At 33.6% G+C, this 23,167-nt stretch overlaps 1 protein-coding gene and 1 pseudogene across 1 annotated transcript in view; one reads left to right on the top strand and one right to left on the bottom strand.

Annotated features, from left to right (window-relative positions):
- The first annotated feature begins 5,983 nt into the window (after positions 1-5,983).
- Positions 5,984-6,102, top strand: LOC112470115 (annotated as a pseudogene).
- Positions 6,103-9,676: 3,574 nt separating this feature from the next.
- CUNH6orf10 (chromosome unknown C6orf10 homolog) overlaps positions 9,677-23,167 on the bottom strand; it is a gene marked incomplete at its 5' end in the record, with an annotated part of 70,306 nt that continues 56,815 nt past the window's right edge. The window contains one exon of the mRNA XM_025039107.1: positions 9,677-10,461. Within this exon, the coding sequence (XP_024894875.1) occupies positions 9,677-10,461 (785 nt within the window). The remainder of the gene's footprint in view (positions 10,462-23,167) is intronic.

Here is a 23,167-nt window from a genome sequence, read left to right as displayed (position 1 = left end):
GGACTATGGGGTGTCAGGTGGAGGCTAGACTGGTTGGGGAGGGGAATCACTTCGTCAATTTTATGGATGTCCTGCCACTATAATGTGCACCTGAAACTAATATAAAATGATATTGGATGTCAACTCTAATTGAAAAGTAAAAATTAAAAAAGTATGCATTGTGAAAAAGGCAACTCAACCTCTAATTCACACCATAAATAAATGGATTAAATAATTGTGAGATATGAAAAATTTAGAGAAAAAATCCTCAATATACATACCACAGTAGTAGTGAATATCCTTTTGAAAGCCTAGACTCTATCAAGGATACGGTAGACACATTTGACTAAATGCAACAAATATTTTATGGTAAAAGATTTCTTTATTTTATTTCCTTTTAATAAAAATATTTGTTGAGCATCTGCTCATGTGATACTCTTTTGAGTACTGGAGATTTAGCAGTAAACAAAACAAAGTCCCTATCTTCTTAGACTTTACATTTTAGTGGGGGCAGAAAGTCAATAAACATTCAAATAAATGTATAATGTGAGGTCATGGTAAATGCTGGGAAGAAAAAGAAATCAGGGCAAAGGAATAGAGAATGTGAAGTATTGTATTTTTTAGGGCAGTCATATTTTAGTTGACATCTTAAAAAATTGTGGAAATGAGTTGTGTTATTTGAGGGTAAGTGTTCCAGGCAGATTCTGAAGTAGGAACATGTTTGGCAGGTGTGAAGAACAATGAGGGAACCATTGTGGCTGCAGCAACAGGAGGCAGAGAGAAAGTGGGAGATGAGGCTGGAGGGAAAACCAGAAGCCTGACACTGTAAGGCTTTGAAGTCCATAAGACTTTGGAGTTTTACATTGAGGGGATTGGGAAGCCTTTGGAAGATCTTGAGTAGAGAAGTAAATGGGGAATGGGAAGTCTTTGTGGGGGTCTTGAGTAGAGAGATAACATGACCTAATTTAAATTTTAAAAGTATGGTTCTGACTGCAGTGGGGAAAATAGGCTGGTAATGGAGAGTGGGGTCAAAAAGCTCAGTTTGGAGGCTATCACAGCAGTACAGGTGAGATTTGGTAAAGGCTTAGATGAAGTAGGTGAGAAATAGTCATATTCAAGATGTAATTGTAGGAGACAGGTTGAATTAATTGGATGCAGAAAAAGAACAAGTAGATTGGTAACACATTTTTTCAACACATATGGTGGATAAAAAATTAATATACTAAAAGCACCTACAAACGGAATAAGAAAAGGACAAAGCACCAGTGTGAAAAATGAGTAATTCACATAAGTTCAGAAACCTAATAAAGCCTATGAAAAAGTGCTGTCTTACCAGTAGTCAGGAAAATGTAATTAAAGCAAGAGTTAAAGACCATGTTTCTCATTAAATAGATAAAAATTAAAAAATAGCTACTGTTTGCAGCATTAGTGAGATAATGTGTGGAAAATTGAAATCTCGCACATAAAAGTAAATTTTTACAAAATTTTGGGAAAGTGATTAGATAATACCTAATAATCTAATCATTAAAAATAAATATTTCCTTTGATCTGGCAACTCCACTTTTGGAAATCTATTCTAGAGAAATAAAATTTTTATCATGTACAAAGATATTTATTATAGCACCATTTAGCAATTGCAGGACCATATGGCCAATAGCAAAAAGCTTGAAACAAGCCAAATGTTTATCTTTAAGAAAATGAATAAGCAGTAATTCATTCACACTACTGGATGATATACTATAACAATAATTCTTTAGAGTGATGTCTGTTGACCTGGAGTGACATACATAATATATAGTTTGGCGAAGAAATCAAGTTGCAGAATAATGTATATAATCTGACCCTGTTTGCATATATATTCATATAGCATAAATTTAAGATAGAAGAGATTCACAAAAAGTTAACACTGATAACATCGTGAATTTTTAAGTTTTGAAGAGAAATTTAATAAATAAAATATTTTTGAGACCTGGATCACAATATGTATAATTTTTAGTGTGGCATCTCTTAGATTTGACTTCCAGTCTTGGCAGATGCTCAGGCTTCTGGATGATGGACTAAAGTATCTTTACTCTTTAAATGCTAGAAAAATGAGCTTATGTTTCTTTAAAACCTAATTGGGACCTCCCAGCTACAGACTAGGGACATTGGTTATGTTTCCTATTCTTAACTGTTTTGAAGGGGGAGAGTAAGGCAATTTTATCAAATATAAAACTAAATATTCTAATCAATTTTCAGTTAATCCTTTAATCTCTTTTGATTTTATTTTTAAATTCCATGTTTTTTCCATTTTACCAGCTCCCTGCTTTTTACTTCCTAGATGTGCCAGTTGTAACCTAGGGTGAGAGATATTTGGAGGCAACGGGAAATCACATTTTTAATGCAGTTCTAACCCAGGAAATCTTTAATAGGGGCCACATTAACTGATTTTACATACATTATTCATTTACCAATATTTATTTATTTATTTATTTATTTATTTATTTATTATTTACCATTATTTATTTACCAATTTACATACATTATTTATTTACCAATTGCATTTCTTATTCAACTTTGTTATCTTTAAACTCACTTTCCTGCTTTTATTTCCTTATGCTCTTCTCCTAAACACAAAATAATTAATGGTAAGTCTTCCATTTATTCTTTTTTTTTCTTTTCATCTCTATTACGGTATAATTGACAAAGATGGTATATATTTAAGATGTAAGACTTGATTTTTCACAATTTTATTGATATAATTGTCACTGTGTTAGTTTAAGGTGTACAATGTAATGGCATATGTATATTTGGTGAAATATACCACAAATTTAGTTAACATCCATCACCTTGCATAGTTACAAATTTCTTTTCCTTGTCATGAGATCTTTTAAGATCCACATTCTTAGCAATCAACTTGAAGTTTCGATGTATGTTTCTGCTTCTTCTTATGAACAGGGTATTTTATATTTGTAGCAGCTTATCTCTAGTAATCAGGGGATAGTTTTGTAAACTACATAAATGTCTAACCAATGTACTATATTTTTACATTTATAGTAAAACTAACTTCAAAGTACATATATTTATTTTCCTAATATTTGTATCATTTTGCTAAACATGGTGTCATTTTGATAGCCCACCCTTTTTCCTTCCCTTTTCTGGGGTCCTTTAAGATTTCCATACCTGTATATTTGAAGATTAACAATTGTTTTTAACTGGCCTGTGTTTTGGTGGCCTTTAGAGAATAGTTCACGCAGTTTTCACAGTTGGAGTTTCTTACTACATGACTTAACTTGCCTTCCATGACCCAGCGAGTATGAAAATGTTTTTATGGCGAGTTAAAAGTTACGGAAAAGATACAAAGAGGTTTCTATGGATTCATCTTTTCTGAATCCTTCATTCAGTGGGATATACATTCAGATGTGGAGTCACCTGAGCTGTATTGCTAAAGTCTGTCTACTATTTTTAAGTAGTTGCTTTTGACAGGGTCTCTACTTCTTAGCAGAAATATGAGAGAAGCTGCATTTCTGACAGCCTTCTAAAATCTACTAGTTAGATGCCAGATAGACCAGAAAGAGCTATAGAAAAATGAGATAAGGATCATGGAAACCTGAATATTTTTAAGCATATTAAAAGCCTTCTGGATTTCTGGTCAAGATGGCAAAGTAGGCAAATTCTGTGCTTGCTTTATCCCATGACCACAAAATTGCAACTAAACCAGAGAATAGCCAACAATGAGAATTGCCTGATCTAGCTGAATAGTAGTCCTATAACTAAAGATATACAGAAGTCATGTTTAGACTGGTAGGAGGAGCACAGATGCACAACAGGCTGGTCCTCATACCCATGGGTGCTGTTTGAAAATTGGGAGGGATATCTCAACTGCATAGGTCTCAGCTGAGGACTGAGGGGTTTCATCTCCACACCAGGCTCCCCATCCAGGGTTCTAGTGGCTCTGAAAACCAGTGGATATTGTGGCTGAGTTAGATGAAGGGCTGCTAGAGTTCTAGGTGTTCCTCTTAAAGGGCCCACAATGGACCTACTTGCTGACTGACTGACTCACTCTGAGTTCTAGTGCTGGGGCAGTGGCTTGAAGGTACCAGGGACATATGGGAGGAACTGAGCTGTCTGGCTTCACTGCAAGGGCTGGATGGGGCAGATTTCGCCCAGATAGAAGTTCTGGCAGAAGGCATTGTTCTTTTGCTGAGCCCTCCTCTCACCCAGTCTCCAGGTACCATATTTGAGTCTCTATCAATCTAACACAGTTTACTCCACCTTGATGATTCCCTGAGACCTTGCCCCATCCAACTTTCAGACCCACCCAAGCTGCTTTCAGTGGGTTTTTTATATAAACAACCTATTTTGGCTCAGGCTGAGGACTTTCCTAATATCTCTCAAAGTTTCACAAACCACAAACAAGCAGTAGCTGGCCTTCGCATGCCCCATACTTCTTGCTAAGCACCCCCAAGTCCAATACTAATTGCAGCCAGCCCTGGTTAACAGCTTAGCCTCTCCCAGGCACCTCCAAGCCCAGTGTGGGTAGAAGACACCTGCAAATCACTTAGTGGCTCATGCCAGGTGGTCAGGGCACAAGCTTTAGCTGAACTTGGTCTATGCTAGGGCCTCTCTCAGTAGGGCTTTGGACCACACCGGAGCACCACATGGCCACCTCCACAGACAACACACCTAAAGGGCAGATTGGGTGGCACCAGAGCCCTGCTAAAGCAAATCCTGCTCTGTAGTGTCAGCTCCTGAGCAATGGCTCTTCCATCGTACTCATAGCCAGCCCTCACAATGAATCAACCCAAAGGTCAATTACTCTCATTGACATGAAAACAACAACCAAAGCTCAACAGCAACAGGAGGGAAAACACACCCCACACAAGTGACACACCTGGACTGCCTGGCTCAGGTGACCAGGGAGGCTGTGCCACTAGGCCCTAAAGAATGTCTACTACCTAAGGCCACTCTATCAAAACCAGGGGACATAGCAACTCTAACACATAGAAACAAATGCAGGGAGGCAGTCAAAGTGGGGAGACAAAAAAGATGTCCCAAATGAAAGAACAGAACAAAATTCCAGAAAAACAACTAATCAAAATGGAGATGAGCAATCTACCCGATGCAGAGTTCAAAACAGTAGTTATAAAGATGCTCAATGATCTCAGTGAGAACTTCGACAAAAAGCTAAGAAACATAAGAATGGAGATAGAAAACATAAAAAAGAGCCAATCAGAAATGAAGGATATAATAACTAAAGTGAAGGATACATTAGAGGGAATCAACAGTAGATTAGATGAAACAGAGGTTCGAATCAGCAATTTGGAAGATAAAGTAGCAGAAAACATTCAATCAGAACAGCAACAAGAATAAAGAATCCAAAATAGTGAGTATAGTTTAACGTCAGGCATAACAACATTAGCTTCATAGGGGTACCAGAAAGAGAAGAGAGAGCAAGGAATTGAAAACCTATTTGAAGAAATAATGATGGAAAACTTCCCTATGATGGTGAAGGAAATAGACATATAAGTCCAGGAAGCACAGAGAGTCCCAAACAAGATAACCCAAATAGGCCCACACCAAGACATCATAATTAAAATGCCGAAGGTTAAATACAGCATGAGAAAAGCAGTTAGTTACCTATGAGGGAGCTCCTGTAAGGTTGTCAGCTGAGTTCTCAACAGAAACTTTGCGGGTTGGAAGGAATTGGCACAAAATATTCAAAGCGATCAAAAGCAAGGAGCTACAACCAAGGTTACTGTACCCAGATAGCAAAGCTATCATTTAGAATTAGAGGACAGATAAAGAAGTTCATCACCACTAAATCAGTATTTAAGAAGAAGAAAAAAATAACAAATATGAATAATAAAATGGCAATAACTACACACCTACCAACAATTACTTTCAATGTAAATGAGTTAAATGCCCCAATGAAAAGACACAGGGTAACTGAATGGATAAGAAAATAAGACCCTTACATATGCTGCTTACATGAGACTCACTTCACATTGAAAGACACACATAAGTCTATGGCCATGCCACCCTGAACAAGCCCGATCCTGTCTGATCTCGGAAGCTAAGCAGAGTCTGGCCTGGTTAGTACTTGGATGGGAGAACACCTAGGAAGACCAGATGCTGTAGGCGTTAAAAAAAATAATAAGGGATTGTAAGCTGACAAGGCCCTTGCATCTGTGAGGTCAACCAAGGGTTGCCTTGCCTGAAAAAAAAAAAAAAAGAAAGAAAGATACACAGACTAAAAGTAAAAGAATGGAAAAAGATATTTCATGAAAATGGAAACAAACATACACACAAATGAAAAAGTTGGAATAGCAATACTTATACCAGGCAAAATAGACTTAAAAATAAAGGCTATATGTAACAAGAGACAAAGAAAGACCCAGTAATCTTACTTCTGGGTATTTATCTGAAGAAACCCAAAACACTGCTTCGAAGGGAACTGTGAATCCATATATTCATTGCAGCATTATTTATAGTAGCGAAGATATGGAGACAAGTTGGGTGTTCATCAATGGATAAATGGATAAAGGAAAGGTGGTACATATATACAACAGAATATTACTCATTCTTAAAAAAGAATGAAATCTTGCCATCTATGACAACGTGGATGGACCTAGAGAGTATTGTGCTAAGTAGGGTAAGTCAGACAGAGAAAGGCAAATGCCATATGATTCCACTTACATGTGGAATCTAAAGAACACAATAAACAAATAAAACAGAAACAAACTTATGGATTCAGAAAACATTTGATGGTTGCCAGATGGGAGGGGGTTGGGGAGTGGGTAAAAAAGGAGAAGGGATTAAGAAGTACAAATTGGCAGTTACAAAGTAGTCATGGGGGTGTAAATTATAGTGTAAGGAATATAGTCAATAATATTGTAATAATTATGTATGGTGTCATATGGGTACTAGATTTATTGAGGTGATCATTTTGTAAGTTATAGAAATGTCTAATCACTGTGTTATGCACCTGAGACTAATATAATATTGTATGTCAACTATAATTGAACAATAAAAAAGTTATTTAAAAAAGCCTTCTGGTCATATTTTCTCCTGATACCAGCATAATATTTAGAAGAGATAAGTCAACTAAGACTGGTAAAATATCTAAATGTGTATGCTCTAGAGGCATAGAAGTAATTTACAATATAAAAATTTCATGTTCCATATTCACCCCTCCCTTTTTTTTGCAATTCAGTCTTGCTAAATCAATGTGGTTCATTGAAGCTCAGGGTTTTGTGACTTCTAAAATTAACTTAGGCTTCTATGCTCGTGGCAGGGCTTTGAGCTCATGGTAGAGATTCACACAGTGATTTGGATTGTGCTAGAAGCTGTGGAGCTGCTCTCTTTAGCTTGTGGTTATGAAACATATTATACTTTGGGCAGGGACAAAAGTATGGGTTTCTCCCTGTCTGTCTGTGTCTGTGTCCATCTCTCTCTCTCTCTCTGTCAAGCCTTTCTAAAGAATTCTAGTATATTAGATTCATTTAAAAACGTTTTTTGGAAGACATACAGTTAGTCCAAAAGAATTTTATATTCTGAATTATCAACTTATATTTGGAAGGAACCATAAAGATAATCTATTTCAACTACTCCCCTGATTCCTAACTCTCCTCTGCAACATTCCCACCAAATGATCATGCAGTCATACACTCTTGCTTAAGCTCTTTTAGACATCGCACTTCTACTTATGTTGAAATAAAAATCTGTTACCTGGAACTTTTTATTCACTGGTGTTATTTCCTTGGGGCCATACAAAAATTTTAATCCATGATGAACCTTCATATATTTGAAAATATATGAAAATAATTCTTATTGTCTCCTTGTAGGTCCCCCCTCCACCAAGTTAAACTGTGGCACTTTCTACTAACTTGAAATTTTTTGGGTCCATGTGCCATCATAATCTGTCTCTTGTGAAGGTATGCTAGTTTATCCACATCCCATGACAGAACTGAATAAGTATTCAGAGTATGGGTTAACCAGCACAAAATGAGTAGTATAAAAATAAAATTCCTAAAACCTATACTTTTAAAGCAGACTAAAATTGAATTTATTAGAAGCCACATCCTGCAACTCCTACGTTTCCATTTCCTGTCTGCTTAAATTCCTCTCCTAGCTACCTCTCTTTGGAAAGTGCTCTTTACATATTCATCTTCAATCTCCATATAGCAACTATAATGGGGGCTCTTTTAGTCCTTATTCTCTTTGAAGAGTTGGCTATCTTCTAATCATCCTTTCTTTTTGAAACTTTAATTTTCCTTAATTATCAGAACATTTATTATACAGGATTTCCTTATATCTTCCAATAGCTTAGTTAATTTTCTTCTTCAACCTATTATATACAACAGGCTCAGTTCTTGTACATCTGCTTCTGCTAGCTCTGTACTTTCTCCTTTGGGGAGCTTATTTACTCTATAGCTTCAATTGTTACCTCTATTGGGCTGACTCTAGACCTCTCTCAAAAGACAAGTGTTATTGTTTGTCCCTTTAAACACATCAATTTGTTGTTCCTTCCCTGTCCCACAAACTAGTTCTTAGTTTGTTATTAATGTTCTGTCACCCAGTTTGAAAAGTTATGGAGTCATCAATTGTTTTTCCTTTTTCTTACTCGTATGTAGACAGTCATCAAGAAGTAGTGATTCTTCTTTGAAATACCTCATATCTAATCTATTTATTCTTTTTCCATCACTTACTATTCCAAGCACCTCTTAACTAAATTTACTACCTATGATGTTTCTCCTCTTCAATCTATTTTGCACAATCACATTTAATGTTTTTTTTTTTTTAATGCAACCATATTTACTTGACTGTTCTTCACAAATACCTCCAAAAGCTTCCAGTCGCCTGATCAGTATAATATAAATTCTAGATTTGTGTTTCAAATCCCTTTGGAATCTTCTAACCTTCCTTTTCAAAATTATACCCCAGAATCCTTCTCACGAACCTGCTGCAACAATAAAATCGCCTACTTCTCAGAGAGCATGGTGTGACAATCTTTAATCTCATTGCCTTTCTTCCGCTTTTTCTACTTCATCAGAATATCAACATCTTATCTATCTTTTGTGACATGTCACATACCATCATTCCCTTCACCATGAAGGTATCTCCTTTACCTTCTTATTCTAAGAGGTTGCTAACTCCTGTGATATTGTCCATCTAAGCTACATTTTGACACTTAGGTTTTATTTTTTAAAAAATTATTACATTATATCACTACTTACGTTATAATCTACTTGATGGCCGGGACTCTGACTTATATTTTTCTGTATACTCCTTATTGTTAGAAAAGTGCTTTGTAAACCATAGAAAGTTATGGTAACTTTTTGTTATTTTGTTACAAAATATTGTAAGAGATACAATATTTGTCAAAGAAAATTTTTATACATTTATTTAATCAAACTGTTTTATTTCAGAAAGTATTCATTCTTTCTTAATTAAAGCATATAAGTATCAACTTATAAAACAGTTAAAAGCTGAAGTGGTCTAAAAATGGTGAAACTTCTAAAGCTGAGAGGTCTAAAAATGGTGAAACTTCTAAAGAGCAGAAACTCTGTCAACGTATAGATTAAAGGGATTCTATAATTATGATCTATTTAAGAAATGGCTGGGATATGACTTGGATCTGGAGGATGAAATAAAAATCTGTGGGCCTTCCTTTTATTTACTCTTACTCTTCTACCTTTTGTTGTGCTTCCTTCCTTTACTTGTCTTTGCCCTTTTTTGAAGCTTCTACTTTTTTACCCTTGACTTCTGGTTCTTTCTTTCCTTTAGCTTTGTCCTTTCCTTCATCACCTTTCTTGTTTTTGGCATCATTTTGTTTTGTATCTTTGTTCTTCTTTGCATCTCCCTTTTCTTTGTCTTGCTCTCTTTGATCTTCGGAACTCTCCTTCTTTACTTGAACTTCTTGTATTTGTGGTAGCCCAGCTTCACTCTTCTTTACTTGGGCTTCTTGTCCTTTTGGTATTCCTGACTCACTCCTCTCTGCTTGGGCTTCTTGTCCTTGTGGTATTCCTGACTTGCTCTTCTCTACTTGGGCTTCTTGTCCGTGTGGTATTCCTGACTCCCTCCTCTCTATTTGGGCTTCTTGTCCTTGTGGTATTCCAGCTTCACTCTCCTCTACATGGGCTTCTTGTTTTTGCGATATTCTGGCCTCACTCTTCTCTACTTGGGCTTCTTTTTCTTGTGGTATTCCAGCCTTACTCTTCTTTACTTGAGCTTCCTGTGTTTTTAGTATTCTGGTGTCACTCTCCCTTACCTTGACCTCCATTATTATCTGGCCTTTCTCCAACTCAATGCCTTTTGCTTTGCTTTTTGACCCTGTTTTGCGCACTGATGTCAGGGACTCATCAGAATCTGTGAATAAGAGTTCCTTCGTTAGTGTTTCCTTGTTTTCTTCTTGGCTACTCCTACTAGACTTTGTAGTGCCACTTTTTAGAATTGGGGCTTTGGGAACTGATTTTTTTGTAAGTTCTCCATCCATGTAACCTGGAAATATAACTGAGCACACAACAAAAGTGTACGATTCAGATACCAAGTACTTTCTCTTTATTCCTACTTTCCCCCCGATACTGTTTTTTTTTGTCTAAAACCCAAAAAACTGGTGATAACTTGAGTTTTTCCTGAAAATATAAAATAGTAGAATGCTACACATAAAATTATAATAAGTATTGAGAACTTTTCAGACTTTTCAATAAATTACAAGATTAATGAAAGAAAAGATAAAATGTATTATAAGTGAACTGGCATTTCTTCAGTTATGGTAGTAATAGTGCTTTATAGCTAAATTAGGATGCATTCTGAAAAGAAATGAAATTTATTTTTAGAAAAAATTGTGAAAAAAGCAGTAATTATTTCTTAAATTAGAAAAAAGAAACTCAAAATATGCTTTTCATATTAAATAAAAGCACATATCATTATGCAAAAGTAATAATAATACTAGCTGATAATTATTAGGTGCTTACCATATACCAGGCACTCACTTTTCTGAGAATATTCTATGTATTAACTCATTTAAACCTCATAACAATCATATAGGGTAAGTATTATTACTACCCTCATTTTACAGATGAAGAGACTGAGGCACAGAAAGTTTAAATGAATGTGAATATGGTCATGAAGTTAATAGGTGGTGGAGCTTGGATTTGAACCTGAGTAGTCATACTTCAGAGTTCAGTTTTAACCACTACCATATACTGTTTCTTGCAATATCTGCTAACTTACTTTGCAAAAATTTCAGGTCTCTTTATCATGTATAGGTAAATCAGCTCTGCTATGTTTCATTTCCGTGTTATCTAATAAACTTGAATTCATTAGCTTCTGCTATTTTTAAAATTTTAATTTTATTATTATTATTTTTTTAGTGACTTTATTCCATGAATTAAGAATAAAAAGAATATCTATGCAAAGAGAATTATGTTAATTCTTGCTATGGAGCAAAGGTATATCTTGCTTGGAAAAAAATCTAACATTTAATATTAATATAGTAGAAAGAATACTGAACCCCTGTGTTTACTATTTCTGCTAGCAGGGTTTATTTGGGTAAATCAGTTAATCCCCCAAAACTCACTCCTTATATTTAGTCTGCTATGCCCACTTTGAATTTAAGGATTCTAGACAAATAGTTTAAGGAGCATGGTTTTTAGAGACAGACTCATTCAAATCTTGGTTCCACACATAACCTGCTGTGTGACCTTGGAAAAACTTTACTTTTTTATCTGTAAAATGGGAGTAATAGTAGTATCTACTTCATAGAAGTATTATGAGGATTAAATAATATTATCTAAGTAAATCACTCAGTACAGTACATGGCACATTGAAAGTAGTCATTAAATATTGGCTATTACTATAATTAAATGAGATAGTATAGGCAAAAATTCTCTAGAAACCATCAAGACAAGGCATTTTAATTTATTTTATTTTTTTACTTTTTGTTTTTTAATTGTTTTAGACAAGGCATTTTTAGTTCCAACAAAATAGTTTAGAGGAATGGTTAATTGCATTACAGGAAGATTTCTTGCATAAAAATTAATTATTTGGCTTTTTTAAATATCAAAAGCTTTTTGGTACATTTAGAGTTTGATGTTTGAGAAATCGACATACATGTCAATGAATTTTATCAGTTGTAAAAAGTGAGACACATCTGTATTAGGTATGAAGGTAGCCATAAATCAGAATGGATGTCATAGCTCAGTGTTTTCTCTTTGGTATTTTAAACTTTAGATACCAAAATAAAAATAACATTAGAACCCTTGCATTAATGCTTTCTGAACCTTTTTGTGTATTTTCCTCCCTAGTGCTTGTTCGATAAGATATGGGTACTGACATTTTATTCTAGACAAATCCATTCCCAATTTTCTAATGAAAATCAGTGGTACTATATCCCAAGCATTATTCTGCATTAAGAAAAACATTCCAGAATATTTTGATATCTGTCAGTATTACTGGTGAACACTTATTGTGTTTGGGGTGTTGTTGTGTGGTGTGGACAAGAGCTGTTTTTCCACTGAAGCTTCTAACTTTACAAATTCTATGGAATGTATTTATAAACAAGCTGATTTTTCTTAATATATGAATAATTTTTAGTTTTATCATTTCTTGGGGGTAATTTGTTTTATGTTTACTACTGTGTATACTAATACATAACTCATTTTTAACCTAAATTTTTTAAATCAAAATTAAATATTCTAGGATATGAAACAATCAGTGTTTATTCTAACTATATTTTTCCTAATTTTATAAAAGTTTGAAGAATTTGATTCTTTTCCCTGCTTTACTGAAAAAAACCTTTAGTCACTTCTAATAGTATCTTCATACCATGATTTTAATATTTTTACTGTATATTTTCTATCTTGAACTTAACAGAAATTAGGTTTGCTAGGATTTACTTTTCAGGAATCTAGCTATCCCATAAAGTGCGATTCACTTTTATTTAAACTTTGCATTGCAGAAGTTAAGGCATAAATCATTATCCCACCAAATTCTACGCTTTTTTCTTCCTTCTACCAGATTTCTAGATGGTGCATAAATATTTACTTTCCCTTGGATTTCACAAGCTCCACAATATATACAATTGTAAACCCTGGCTGAATGTCCATTTATTATAGGCAGTAACTTGTATAACAAAATTCTAATATAATCGAAAGAATTAATCAAGACCTTGGCGATCATTATAATGTATTTAGGCTGATTAAAAATTTTAAACTGAGCGGGGAGGTAGGGAGGGGTAAAGGGGGTCAAATATATGGTGACAGAAGGAAATTTAATTTTGGGTGGTGAACACACCCAGTGCAATATACATATGACATATTATTAAACTGTACACCTGAAACCTATATAATTTTATTAACCAATGTCATCTCAATAATTTTAATTAAAAAATTTTTAATTGGATTAAATTTGTTAAAGTGAAAGATATCAAGAAATAGCTATACATTAAACATTCTAATTATATTTTACTTAAAATAATGTAGAAAATAGACCATGGGCTTTATTAGGAAACTAATCATATTAGGTTCTTAATCCAGGGCTGTCAGGGAGAACGTAATCAGATCTAGACTTTATAAGATCTATCAAGCATTAGAGAGATGAATCATTATAGTTCTCAGGCCATGAATCAACATTTAAGTAGATCATATACTTATTAGTTGGATGTGGAGGTAAGAAAAGAAGGGACTCAACTTGAGAGATGATGAAGTCTGATTTATCTTAAATCTTTCTTTGAACTATGAGTTAAACCTTAACCTCCTTGTACTAAAAATACCAACTGGGAAAAATATGTTTGAAATATTGCCAGTAAGAATACATCTTTTAAAAGAAAAAAATTAAAAGATTAAACTGATTTTTTCTGGCATTTAAAAAACATATTTATTAAAATCTAATTCACCTCCAGGACGGGAATTGGCCTGCGTTCCCTTCTCATAGCCTTCCTTGTTTCGTAAGGAAAACACACAGTCTTATCACCTTCTCCATGTGGGGAGGGAATTTGAGGGATGCATACACATCATGACTGCTCTGAACGCATATTTTTTCTTGTGCTGTGAATCAAAAGAAAATAATTGTCTCTTTCAACTTTACCTCCTCTCCCCCAATCACAAACCTATCTATTGTAAACTGAGAAAGAAGAGTGAGGCTTAAACACGATTAAATATAAAAATATATTTTGCATCTGTCAGTGTTTAGAATGTTTGAGATGCTTGAAATGTATCTCGCTACATTTAAGTCTTACTTGCTTCTTTTGGTTATATATTTACAGAGTTTTAAAAATTACTATTCTATTTTGTTTCATATGATTTCCTTGAAGAGCTGAGCCATACATCCTGATATAGAGAAATCTGAATTTAGAAAAAAGTTAAAAGCCAAACATCAGTTTAAATGGGTTGTCTTCTATTTTTAACTTTTTTTGTGTATATTGATTTAATTGATAGCTTCTCTAGTAGATGCATATTTGTATTTACAAACATTTGATTTATAGATAATGTTTCAGGACTAATCACAAAAAATGACATTTGTGGTTCAGTATAGGATGCAATGTGTTGGTATGGAAGGTGTTTTTATTTCAGAAATAAGAAGTCTTGGGTTTATATCCTGACATTGCTGTTTACCAACTCTTTAATTCTGGGCAAATGTCTGAGCCAGTTTCCTGATCTGTAAAGTGGGGCATAATAATAGCTATCAGACAGGGCTATGGTAAGAATCAGAGTTACTATTTTTGAAAATGCCTAGCACAGAGCACAGTATATAGTAGGTGCTCAGTATCTACTACCCTTCAAAGGTAAAATATTTAGAAGGCAACAGAAAATAGATAAGGTTTTGTTCTTAATTTTTTTCTATTAATATGACTGAGCGGGGAGGTAGGAAGGGGTAAAGGGGGTCAAATATATGGTGACAGAAGGAAATTTAATTTTGGGTGGTGAACACACCCAGTGCAATATACATATGACATATTATTAAACTGTACACCTGAAACCTATATAATTTTATTAACCAATGTCATCTCAATAATTTTAATTAAAAAATTTTTAATTGGATTAAATTTGTTAAAGTGAAAGATATCAAGAAATAGCTATACATTAAACATTCTAATTATATTTTACTTAAAATAATGTAGAAAATAGACCATGGGCTTTATTAGGAAACTAATCATATTAGGTTCTTAATCCAGGGCTGTCAGGGAGAACGTAATCAGATCTAGACTTTATAAGATCTATCAAGCATTAGAGAGATGAATCATTATAGTTCTCAGGCCATGAATCAACATTTAAGTAGATCATATACTTATTAGTTGGATGTGGAGGTAAGAAAAGAAGGGACTCAACTTGAGAGATGATGAAGTCTGATTTATCTTAAATCTTTCTTTGAACTATGAGTTAAACCTTAACCTCCTTGTACTAAAAATACCAACTGGGAAAAATATGTTTGAAATATTGCCAGTAAGAATACATCTTTTAAAAGAAAAAAAAGATTAAACTGATTTTTTCTGGCATTTAAAAAACATATTTATTAAAATCTAATTCACCTCCAGGACGGGAATTGGCCTGCGTTCCCTTCTCATAGCCTTCCTTGTTTCGTAAGGAAAACACACAGTCTTATCACCTTCTCCATGTGGGGAGGGAATTTGAGGGATGCATACACATCATGACTGCTCTGAACGCATATTTTTTCTTGTGCTGTGAATCAAAAGAAAATAATTGTCTCTTTCAACTTTACCTCCTCTCCCCCAATCACAAACCTATCTATTGTAAACTGAGAAAGAAGAGTGAGGCTTAAACACGATTAAATATAAAAATATATTTTGCATCTGTCAGTGTTTAGAATATTTGAGATGCTTGAAATGTATCTCGCTACATTTAAGTCTTACTTGCTTCTTTTGGTTATATATTTACAGAGTTTTAAAAATTACTATTCTATTTTGTTTCATATGATTTCCTTGAAGAGCTGAGCCATACATCCTGATATAGAGAAATCTGAATTTAGAAAAAAGTTAAAAGCCAAACATCAGTTTAAATGAGTTGTCTTCTATTTTTAACTTTTTTTGTGTATATTGATTTAATTGATAGCTTCTCTAGTAGATGCATATTTGTATTTACAAACATTTGATTTATAGATAATGTTTCAGGACTAATCACAAAAAATGACATTTGTGGTTCAGTATAGGATGCAATGTGTTGGTATGGAAGGTGTTTTTATTTCAGAAATAAGAAGTCTTGGGTTTATATCCTGACATTGCTGTTTACCAACTCTTTAATTCTGGGCAAATGTCTGAGCCAGTTTCCTGATCTGTAAAGTGGGGCATAATAATAGCTATCAGACAGGGCTATGGTAAGAATCAGAGTTACTATTTTTGAAAATGCCTAGCACAGAGCACAGTATATAGTAGGTGCTCAATATGTACTACCCTTCAAAGGTAAAATATTTAGAAGGCAACAGAAAATAGATAAGGTTTTGTTCTTAATTTTTTTCTATTAATATGACTTAGAGGGCCTTCACTTATAACTAAAAAAAGAGTTCTAAATTACCAACAAAAAACTAATGGAATTCAGAAATCAATCTTTCTTTCATTGTATTTTGCTGGGAGTTAGTGAGGCGACTCTTTTTTTTCAGAGCCTAGAAGATGACCAGAGATTGACACCCTTTTGTATGAACTTCCTTTCCTCTACAACAATCTCTCCAAAAATAGTGACATTTAAAATGACTTTAGAAGCACAAGTATCTGTTTTGGGAATAGAAACAGCCAGGTCAGAAAATAACTATAAACAATGTAAAATATCACAGTTGAGAATAGATTAGGAACTTACCCACAGGAGATAATGCTAAAAACAAAAAATGAAAGAAAGAGCAGTGAGAATTTTCTAACTCAAGGAGAACCCAGATCCCAATGATAACCTTTGTAGGTGAATTCAGAAACAGGACTTCCAGGGAGTGAGCGTTAAAACTCTCTGTTTCAGCCTCATGAGTGCTGCTGGCCAAAGCTCTACATCCTACTCTACAGAGAAGGTTATCTTTAAAATGCCATTTAGTTACTGTGGAGGACTGAATCTATGGGTAATATCCATTACAAGGAAAATTGGCTTTCTTGTGGTAGAATAGCTGTGAATATGTTACCCATAATCTTTGGTATTAAATAACCACAGTGAAATACAAGACTGCTATATTTTGTTACAAAAGGAAAATAGATGAGAGAATCAAAGTACGGGAAAATTATTTATTTAAGAAATATTGACTACTTTACAGTAGAAAAACTTGGAATATGAAAATTTTGGGACCAAAAACCTCAAAGATCTTAGACACAGAACAGGTAAGGTAAGGAAATGATTCACTTACTGATTTTTCCAGAACTGTCAACTGAAAGAGACAAAGACAAACACTTTTAAGTATTATGTAGTCCTACTTACTTATTTTTGCTTTTATTGTTTGTGCTTTCGATGTCATATCCAGAAAATCAATGTTAAGAGCAATGTTGAGGAGCTTCTCCCCTATGTTTTCTTTTAGGAGTTTTTTGGTATCAGGTCTTATGTTTAAGGCTTTCCTTTCTTCTCTATCCCCTAAGCCTCTACACTGGATGGCATCTGTGTCATGAACAACTGAGTTTCATTTATTTAGATGTGGGAAACTTCTACTTCTCATCCCCCTCCTCTTGGCCTGCTGTAGTTTAAAAACAATTTGTGATTAGCTATTTAAATTTTTTTTATTGAAATATATTTGACATACAACATTGTGCAGATTTAAGGTGTACAGCATGTTAACTTGATACATTTATGTATTGTAATACAATTGCCAGTGTAGAGATAATTAGCACCTCTATCATGTTACATAATAATTCTTTTTTTGTGTTTGCGGTCATAAATTCTAATCTCAGAAAGTTTGATGATTATAATACAATATTGTTGTCCATATTCACTATACTATGCAGTAGATCCCTAGGGCTTATTTATTACTCCCTGTAAGTTAGTACCTGTAAATAATATCTGTCCTATCCCACCCCCTCAAATCCCTGGAACCACCATTTTACTTTCTGTTTTTATAAGTTTGGCTTTTTTAGGTTCCACATCTAAATGATACCATGCAGTATGACTTGTCTTCCTCTGTCTGACTTGTTTGCTTAGCATAATATGCTCAGGGTCCATCTATGTTGTCACAAATTGCAGGGTGTCCTCCTTTCTCATAGATGAATAATATGTCATTATGTGTGTGTGTGTGTGTGTGTGTGTGTGTGTGTGTGTGTGTGTGTGTGTTATATATATATAAAACATATATAGAAAGACATCTGATATATATCCATATATATATATACATCCATATATATACACCAATATATATCTCTTTATATACCACTATAGGTCTCTATATATCAATTTATATCTATATATCATCTATATATATCTCATCTATATATATATAGCTATGTATCTCTCTCTATACCAACTATATCTATATCTATATCTGTATCTAATCATATCTTATTGATCCATTCTTCAGTCTATATGGACTTTTAGGTTGTTTCCGTATCTTAGCTATTGTGAATAATACTGTAATAAATAAGGGAGTTCATAGATCTCTTTGATACCCTGTATTCACTTCTTTTGGGTATATACCCAGAATGAAATTGCTGCATCACTTGGTAGATTTGTTTTTAATTTTTGAGAAAACTCAATATTGTTTTCCTTAGCGGCTGAATCAATTTACATTCCCACCAACAGTGTACAAGTGTTTTATTTTTTGCACATGTTCTCTTACACTTGTTATTTCTATCTTCTTGATCACCACTCTAAATGGTGTGATGTGATGATATCTCATTGTGGTTTGATTTGCGTTTCCCTGATGATTAGTGATGTTGAGCATCTTTTCATGTACCTGTTGGCCACTTGGATGTCTTCTTTGGAAAAATGTCTCTTCAATTCCTCTGCCCATTTTTTAATCGAATTTTTTGTTTTTTGTTATTGAGTTGTATGACTTATTCATATATTTTGAATATTAACCCCTTATTTAATATTGGCTTGTGAAAAATTTCTCTCATTTTAAAGATCATGTTTTCATTTTGTTGTTTCTTTACCGTGCAAAAACTTTTAAGTATTATGTAGTCCTACTTACTTATTTTTGCTTTTATTGTTTGTGTTTTCGATGTCATACCCAGAAAATCAATGTTAAGAGCAATGTTGAGGAGCTTCTCCCCTATGTTTTCTTTTAGGAGTTTTTTGGTATCAGGTCTTATGTTTAAGTCTTTGATCTATTTTGATTTTTCGTGAGTGGTGTAAGATAAGGGGTTCAATTTTATTGTTCTGCATGATGTATTTATCCAATTTTCTATCTTTTGTTGAAGAGACTATCCTTTTCCCATTGAGTTTTCTCGGCTCCCTTCTTGAACTAATATTAGCTGACCGTACATTTGGAGGTTTAATTCTGGGATTTCTATTCTGTTCCATTGGTCTCTGTGTCTATTTTTATGCCAGTACCATACTGTTTTGATTACTATAGCTTTGTAGTATAGTTTGAAATCAGGAAGTGTGATACCTCTGGTTTAATTCTTTTTCCTCCTGATTGCTTTGGCTATTTAGGTTTTTTTGCGGTTCCATACAAATTTTAGGACTTTTTTTTTCTATTTCTTTGAAATGCCATTGGTTTTTAAATGAGGATTGCACAGAATTGATAGATGGCTTTGGGTAGTATGGACATTTTAATAATCTTAATTATTCCAATACATGAACATGAGATATTTTTCCATTCGTTTGTGTCTTCTTTGATTTCTTTCAGCAAAGTCCTGTACAGATTTTTCATTGTACAGATCTTTCACTTCTTTGGTTAATTTTATTCCTAGATATTTTGTTTTTGATGCTATTGTGAATGAGATAGTTATCTTCATTTTTTTTTTCAGATGTTTCATTATTAGTGTATAGAAATGCAACTGATTTCTGTATGTTGATTTTATATCCTGCAACTTTACTGAAATTGTTAATTAGTTCCAATAGTTTTTTGGTTGTATCTTTGGGATTTTCTATATATAAAATGATATTATCTGCATCAGTGGCAATTTTACTCCTTTTTTTTTTCTGATTTAAATGCCTTTTACTTCTTTGTCTTGCATAATTGCCTAGCTAGTACTTTCAGTACTATTGAATAAGGATGGTGAAAGTAGGCATCATTGTCTTGTTCCTGATCTTAGAGGAAAAGCTTCTAATTTTTCTTTGTTGAATATAATCTTGGCTATGGGTACGTTGTATATGACCTTTATTATGTTCAGGTATATTCCTTGTATACCCAGACTGTCCAGTATTTTTTGAACATGAAAGGATTTTGTGTTTTGTCAAGTGCTTCTTATGCATCTCTTGAGATGATCATATGATTTTTATCTTTTATTCTATAAAGTGATGTGTTACATTTATTAATTTGCATTATGTTAACCAAGCTTCTATTCCAAGGATAAATTTTGCTTGGTCATGGTGTATAATCATTTTAATGTGTTCTTGCATTCAGTTTGCTAATATTTTATTTAGAATTTTTACTTCTTATTCATTGAGGATATTAGTCTACAATTTTCTTTTCTTATAGTGTCCTTATTTGGCTTTGTCATTAGGGTAATTCTGGCCTCATAGAATGAGTTTGGAAGTGTTTGCTCTTCAGATTTTTGGAAGAGTTTGTAAGGAATTTGAATTAGTTCTTTTGGAGGGTTTTAGATTACTGGTTCAATTTCTTTACTCATTGCTGGTTTGTTCAGGTTTCCTATTTCTTCCTGATTCAGTCTTGATAGGTTTTATGTTTTCTAGGAATGTTTTAATTTCTTGTAAGTTTTCTAATCTGTTGGCATATAACTGTCCTATGTATTTCTGTAGTATGAGTTGTAATATCTTTTTCATTTCTAGGTTTAAATATTGGAGTCTTCTTTCTTTTTTCATAATCTAGCTACAGCTTTGTCAATTTTTCTCTATCTTTTCCAAAAACCTTAGTCGTGTTGATCCTATCTATTGTGTTTCTTGTCTCTGTTTCATTTATTTTGACTCTGATCTCTGATCCTGTATTCTGCTAACTTTGGATATGTTTTTCTTTTTCTAGTTTCTTGTGGTGTAGTTAGGCTGTTTACTTGAGATCTTTCTAATTTCTTCATATATGAATTTTTCACCATAATTTCCCTCTCATAATTGCTTTTATTGCATTTCATAAGTTTTGATATGTTATATTTCTGCTTTAATTTGGATCATTTATTTATTTTTATTATTATTAAAAAATTTATTATTTTTATTTTGATTTCTTCTTTGACCCATTGGTTGTTCAGCAGTATGTTGTTTAGTGTCCACATACTTGTAGATTTTTTAGCTTTCTTCTTGATATATATTTTCATACCATTAAGATCAAAAAAGATATTTGGTATGATTTCAATCTTCTTAAATTTGCTAAGATTTGATTTGTGTCCTATCAAACGATCTTTCTTGGAGAATGTTCCATGTGCACTTGAGAAAAATGTATATTCTGTTGCTGCTGCATGGAATGTTCTATATATGTCTGTTAAGTTCATTTGATCTAAAGTTGGTTCAATTCCCCATTTTCCTGTTAATTTTCTGTCTAAATAATCTCTCCATTGCTGACAGTGGAGTGTTGAAATCCCCTAATGTTATTGTCTTGTTTTCTCTTTCTCCCTCCAGATCTGCTAGTATTTGCATAATATATATAGGTGCTCCAGTGTTGGGTGTGCATATATTTATGAGTGTTTTATTTTCTTGATGTGTTGAACCCTTTATCATTATATAATGACCTTCTTTGTCTCTTGTTACTGTTTTTGTCTTAAAGTCTATTTCATCTGACATTAGTATGGCTATCTCTATTTTATTTCAGTTTCCACTTGCATGGGGTATTTTCTTCCATCCCTTCACTTTGAGCCTCTGTATCTTTAGAGCTGAAATGAGTCTCCTGTGGGCAGGATATAGGTGAGTCTTGTGCTGCTCTGGGACTTTGATTGATAAATTCAATCCATTTATATTTAGAGTGATTATTGATATGTAAGGAGTTATTACTGCCATCTTATTGTTTGTGTTCAGTTTTTTTTTTGTATCGCTATTGTTCCTTTTTCCATTTGTTTCTGCCTACCTTCGTTAGTTGGTAGTTTACTGTGGTGAAATGCTTAGTGTCCCCTTTTTCTTTATTTTTGTAAATACACTCTAGATTTTTGCCTTGTGGTTATCACGAGGCTTACACAAAACATCTCGTAAAACAGTCTATTTAATGCCGATAGCAACTTATTTTCATTCACCTATAAAGGCTCCTCCTCCCTTTACTCCTCCTCTTTTATATTCTTGGTATCACTATCTCTTTTTATGCTGTGAATTTGTTAACAAATTATAGAAGCTATAGTTATTTTTAAGCTCTTTAACTTTTAAACTGTAATTAAGTAGTTAACATACCATTCTAATATAGAGTTATTGTTTTTTAATTCTGTTTATTTTTTACATTTACCATAGTGTTTTATTTTCATGTTTTTATGTTGTTGATTAACATCTTTTCATTTCAGCTTGAAGAACTCCTTTCAGCATTTCTTATAAGGCAGGTGTAGCGGTGGTGAACTCTGTCAGCTTTTGTTTTTCTGGGAAAGCCTTTATTTTTCCTTCATTTTTAAAGGATAATTGCTGGATAAAGTATTCTTGGGTAGCAACTTTCATCTTTTAACTCTTTGTCTATTTTGTAACTATCCATTTGTACTTCGCAATCCCTTTGCCCTTTTTCACTATTGCCCCAACTCCTTCCCATCTAGTAGCCCTCAAAATGTTCTCTGTATCTATGAGTTTCCATTTTTGTTGTTGTTGTTTATTTTGTTCTTTAGATTCCACATGTATGTGAAATCATACGATATTTGTCTTTCTCTATCTGACTTATTTCATTCAGCACAATACCCTCTAGGTCCATCAAGGCAATATCTTTTCCATCCTCTTCCTTTTAGTCTCTCTGTGTGTTTTAATCTGAAGCGAGTCTCTTGTAGGCAGCATATGTAGGGGTCTTGTTTTCTTATCCTCAGCCACTCTCTCTTTTGGTTGGAGCACTTAATTCTTTTCCATTTGAGGTACTTATTGATAGGAATGTAGTTATTACCATTTTTTTATTCCTGGTTTTAATGCATGTTTTTTCTTCTTAAAATTGTCCCTCCAACATTTCCTGGTGTTGATGAATTCCTTTAGCTTATTTTTGTCTGGGAAGCTCTTTATCTGTCCTTCGA

Source organism: Pteropus alecto, unplaced genomic scaffold (genome assembly GCF_000325575.1).
Source record: "Pteropus alecto unplaced genomic scaffold, ASM32557v1 scaffold819, whole genome shotgun sequence".
NCBI lineage: Eukaryota > Metazoa > Chordata > Mammalia > Chiroptera > Pteropodidae > Pteropus > Pteropus alecto.
The sequence above is the reverse complement of the archived record's forward strand: the minus strand, read 5'-3'. Positions and strand labels throughout refer to the sequence as shown.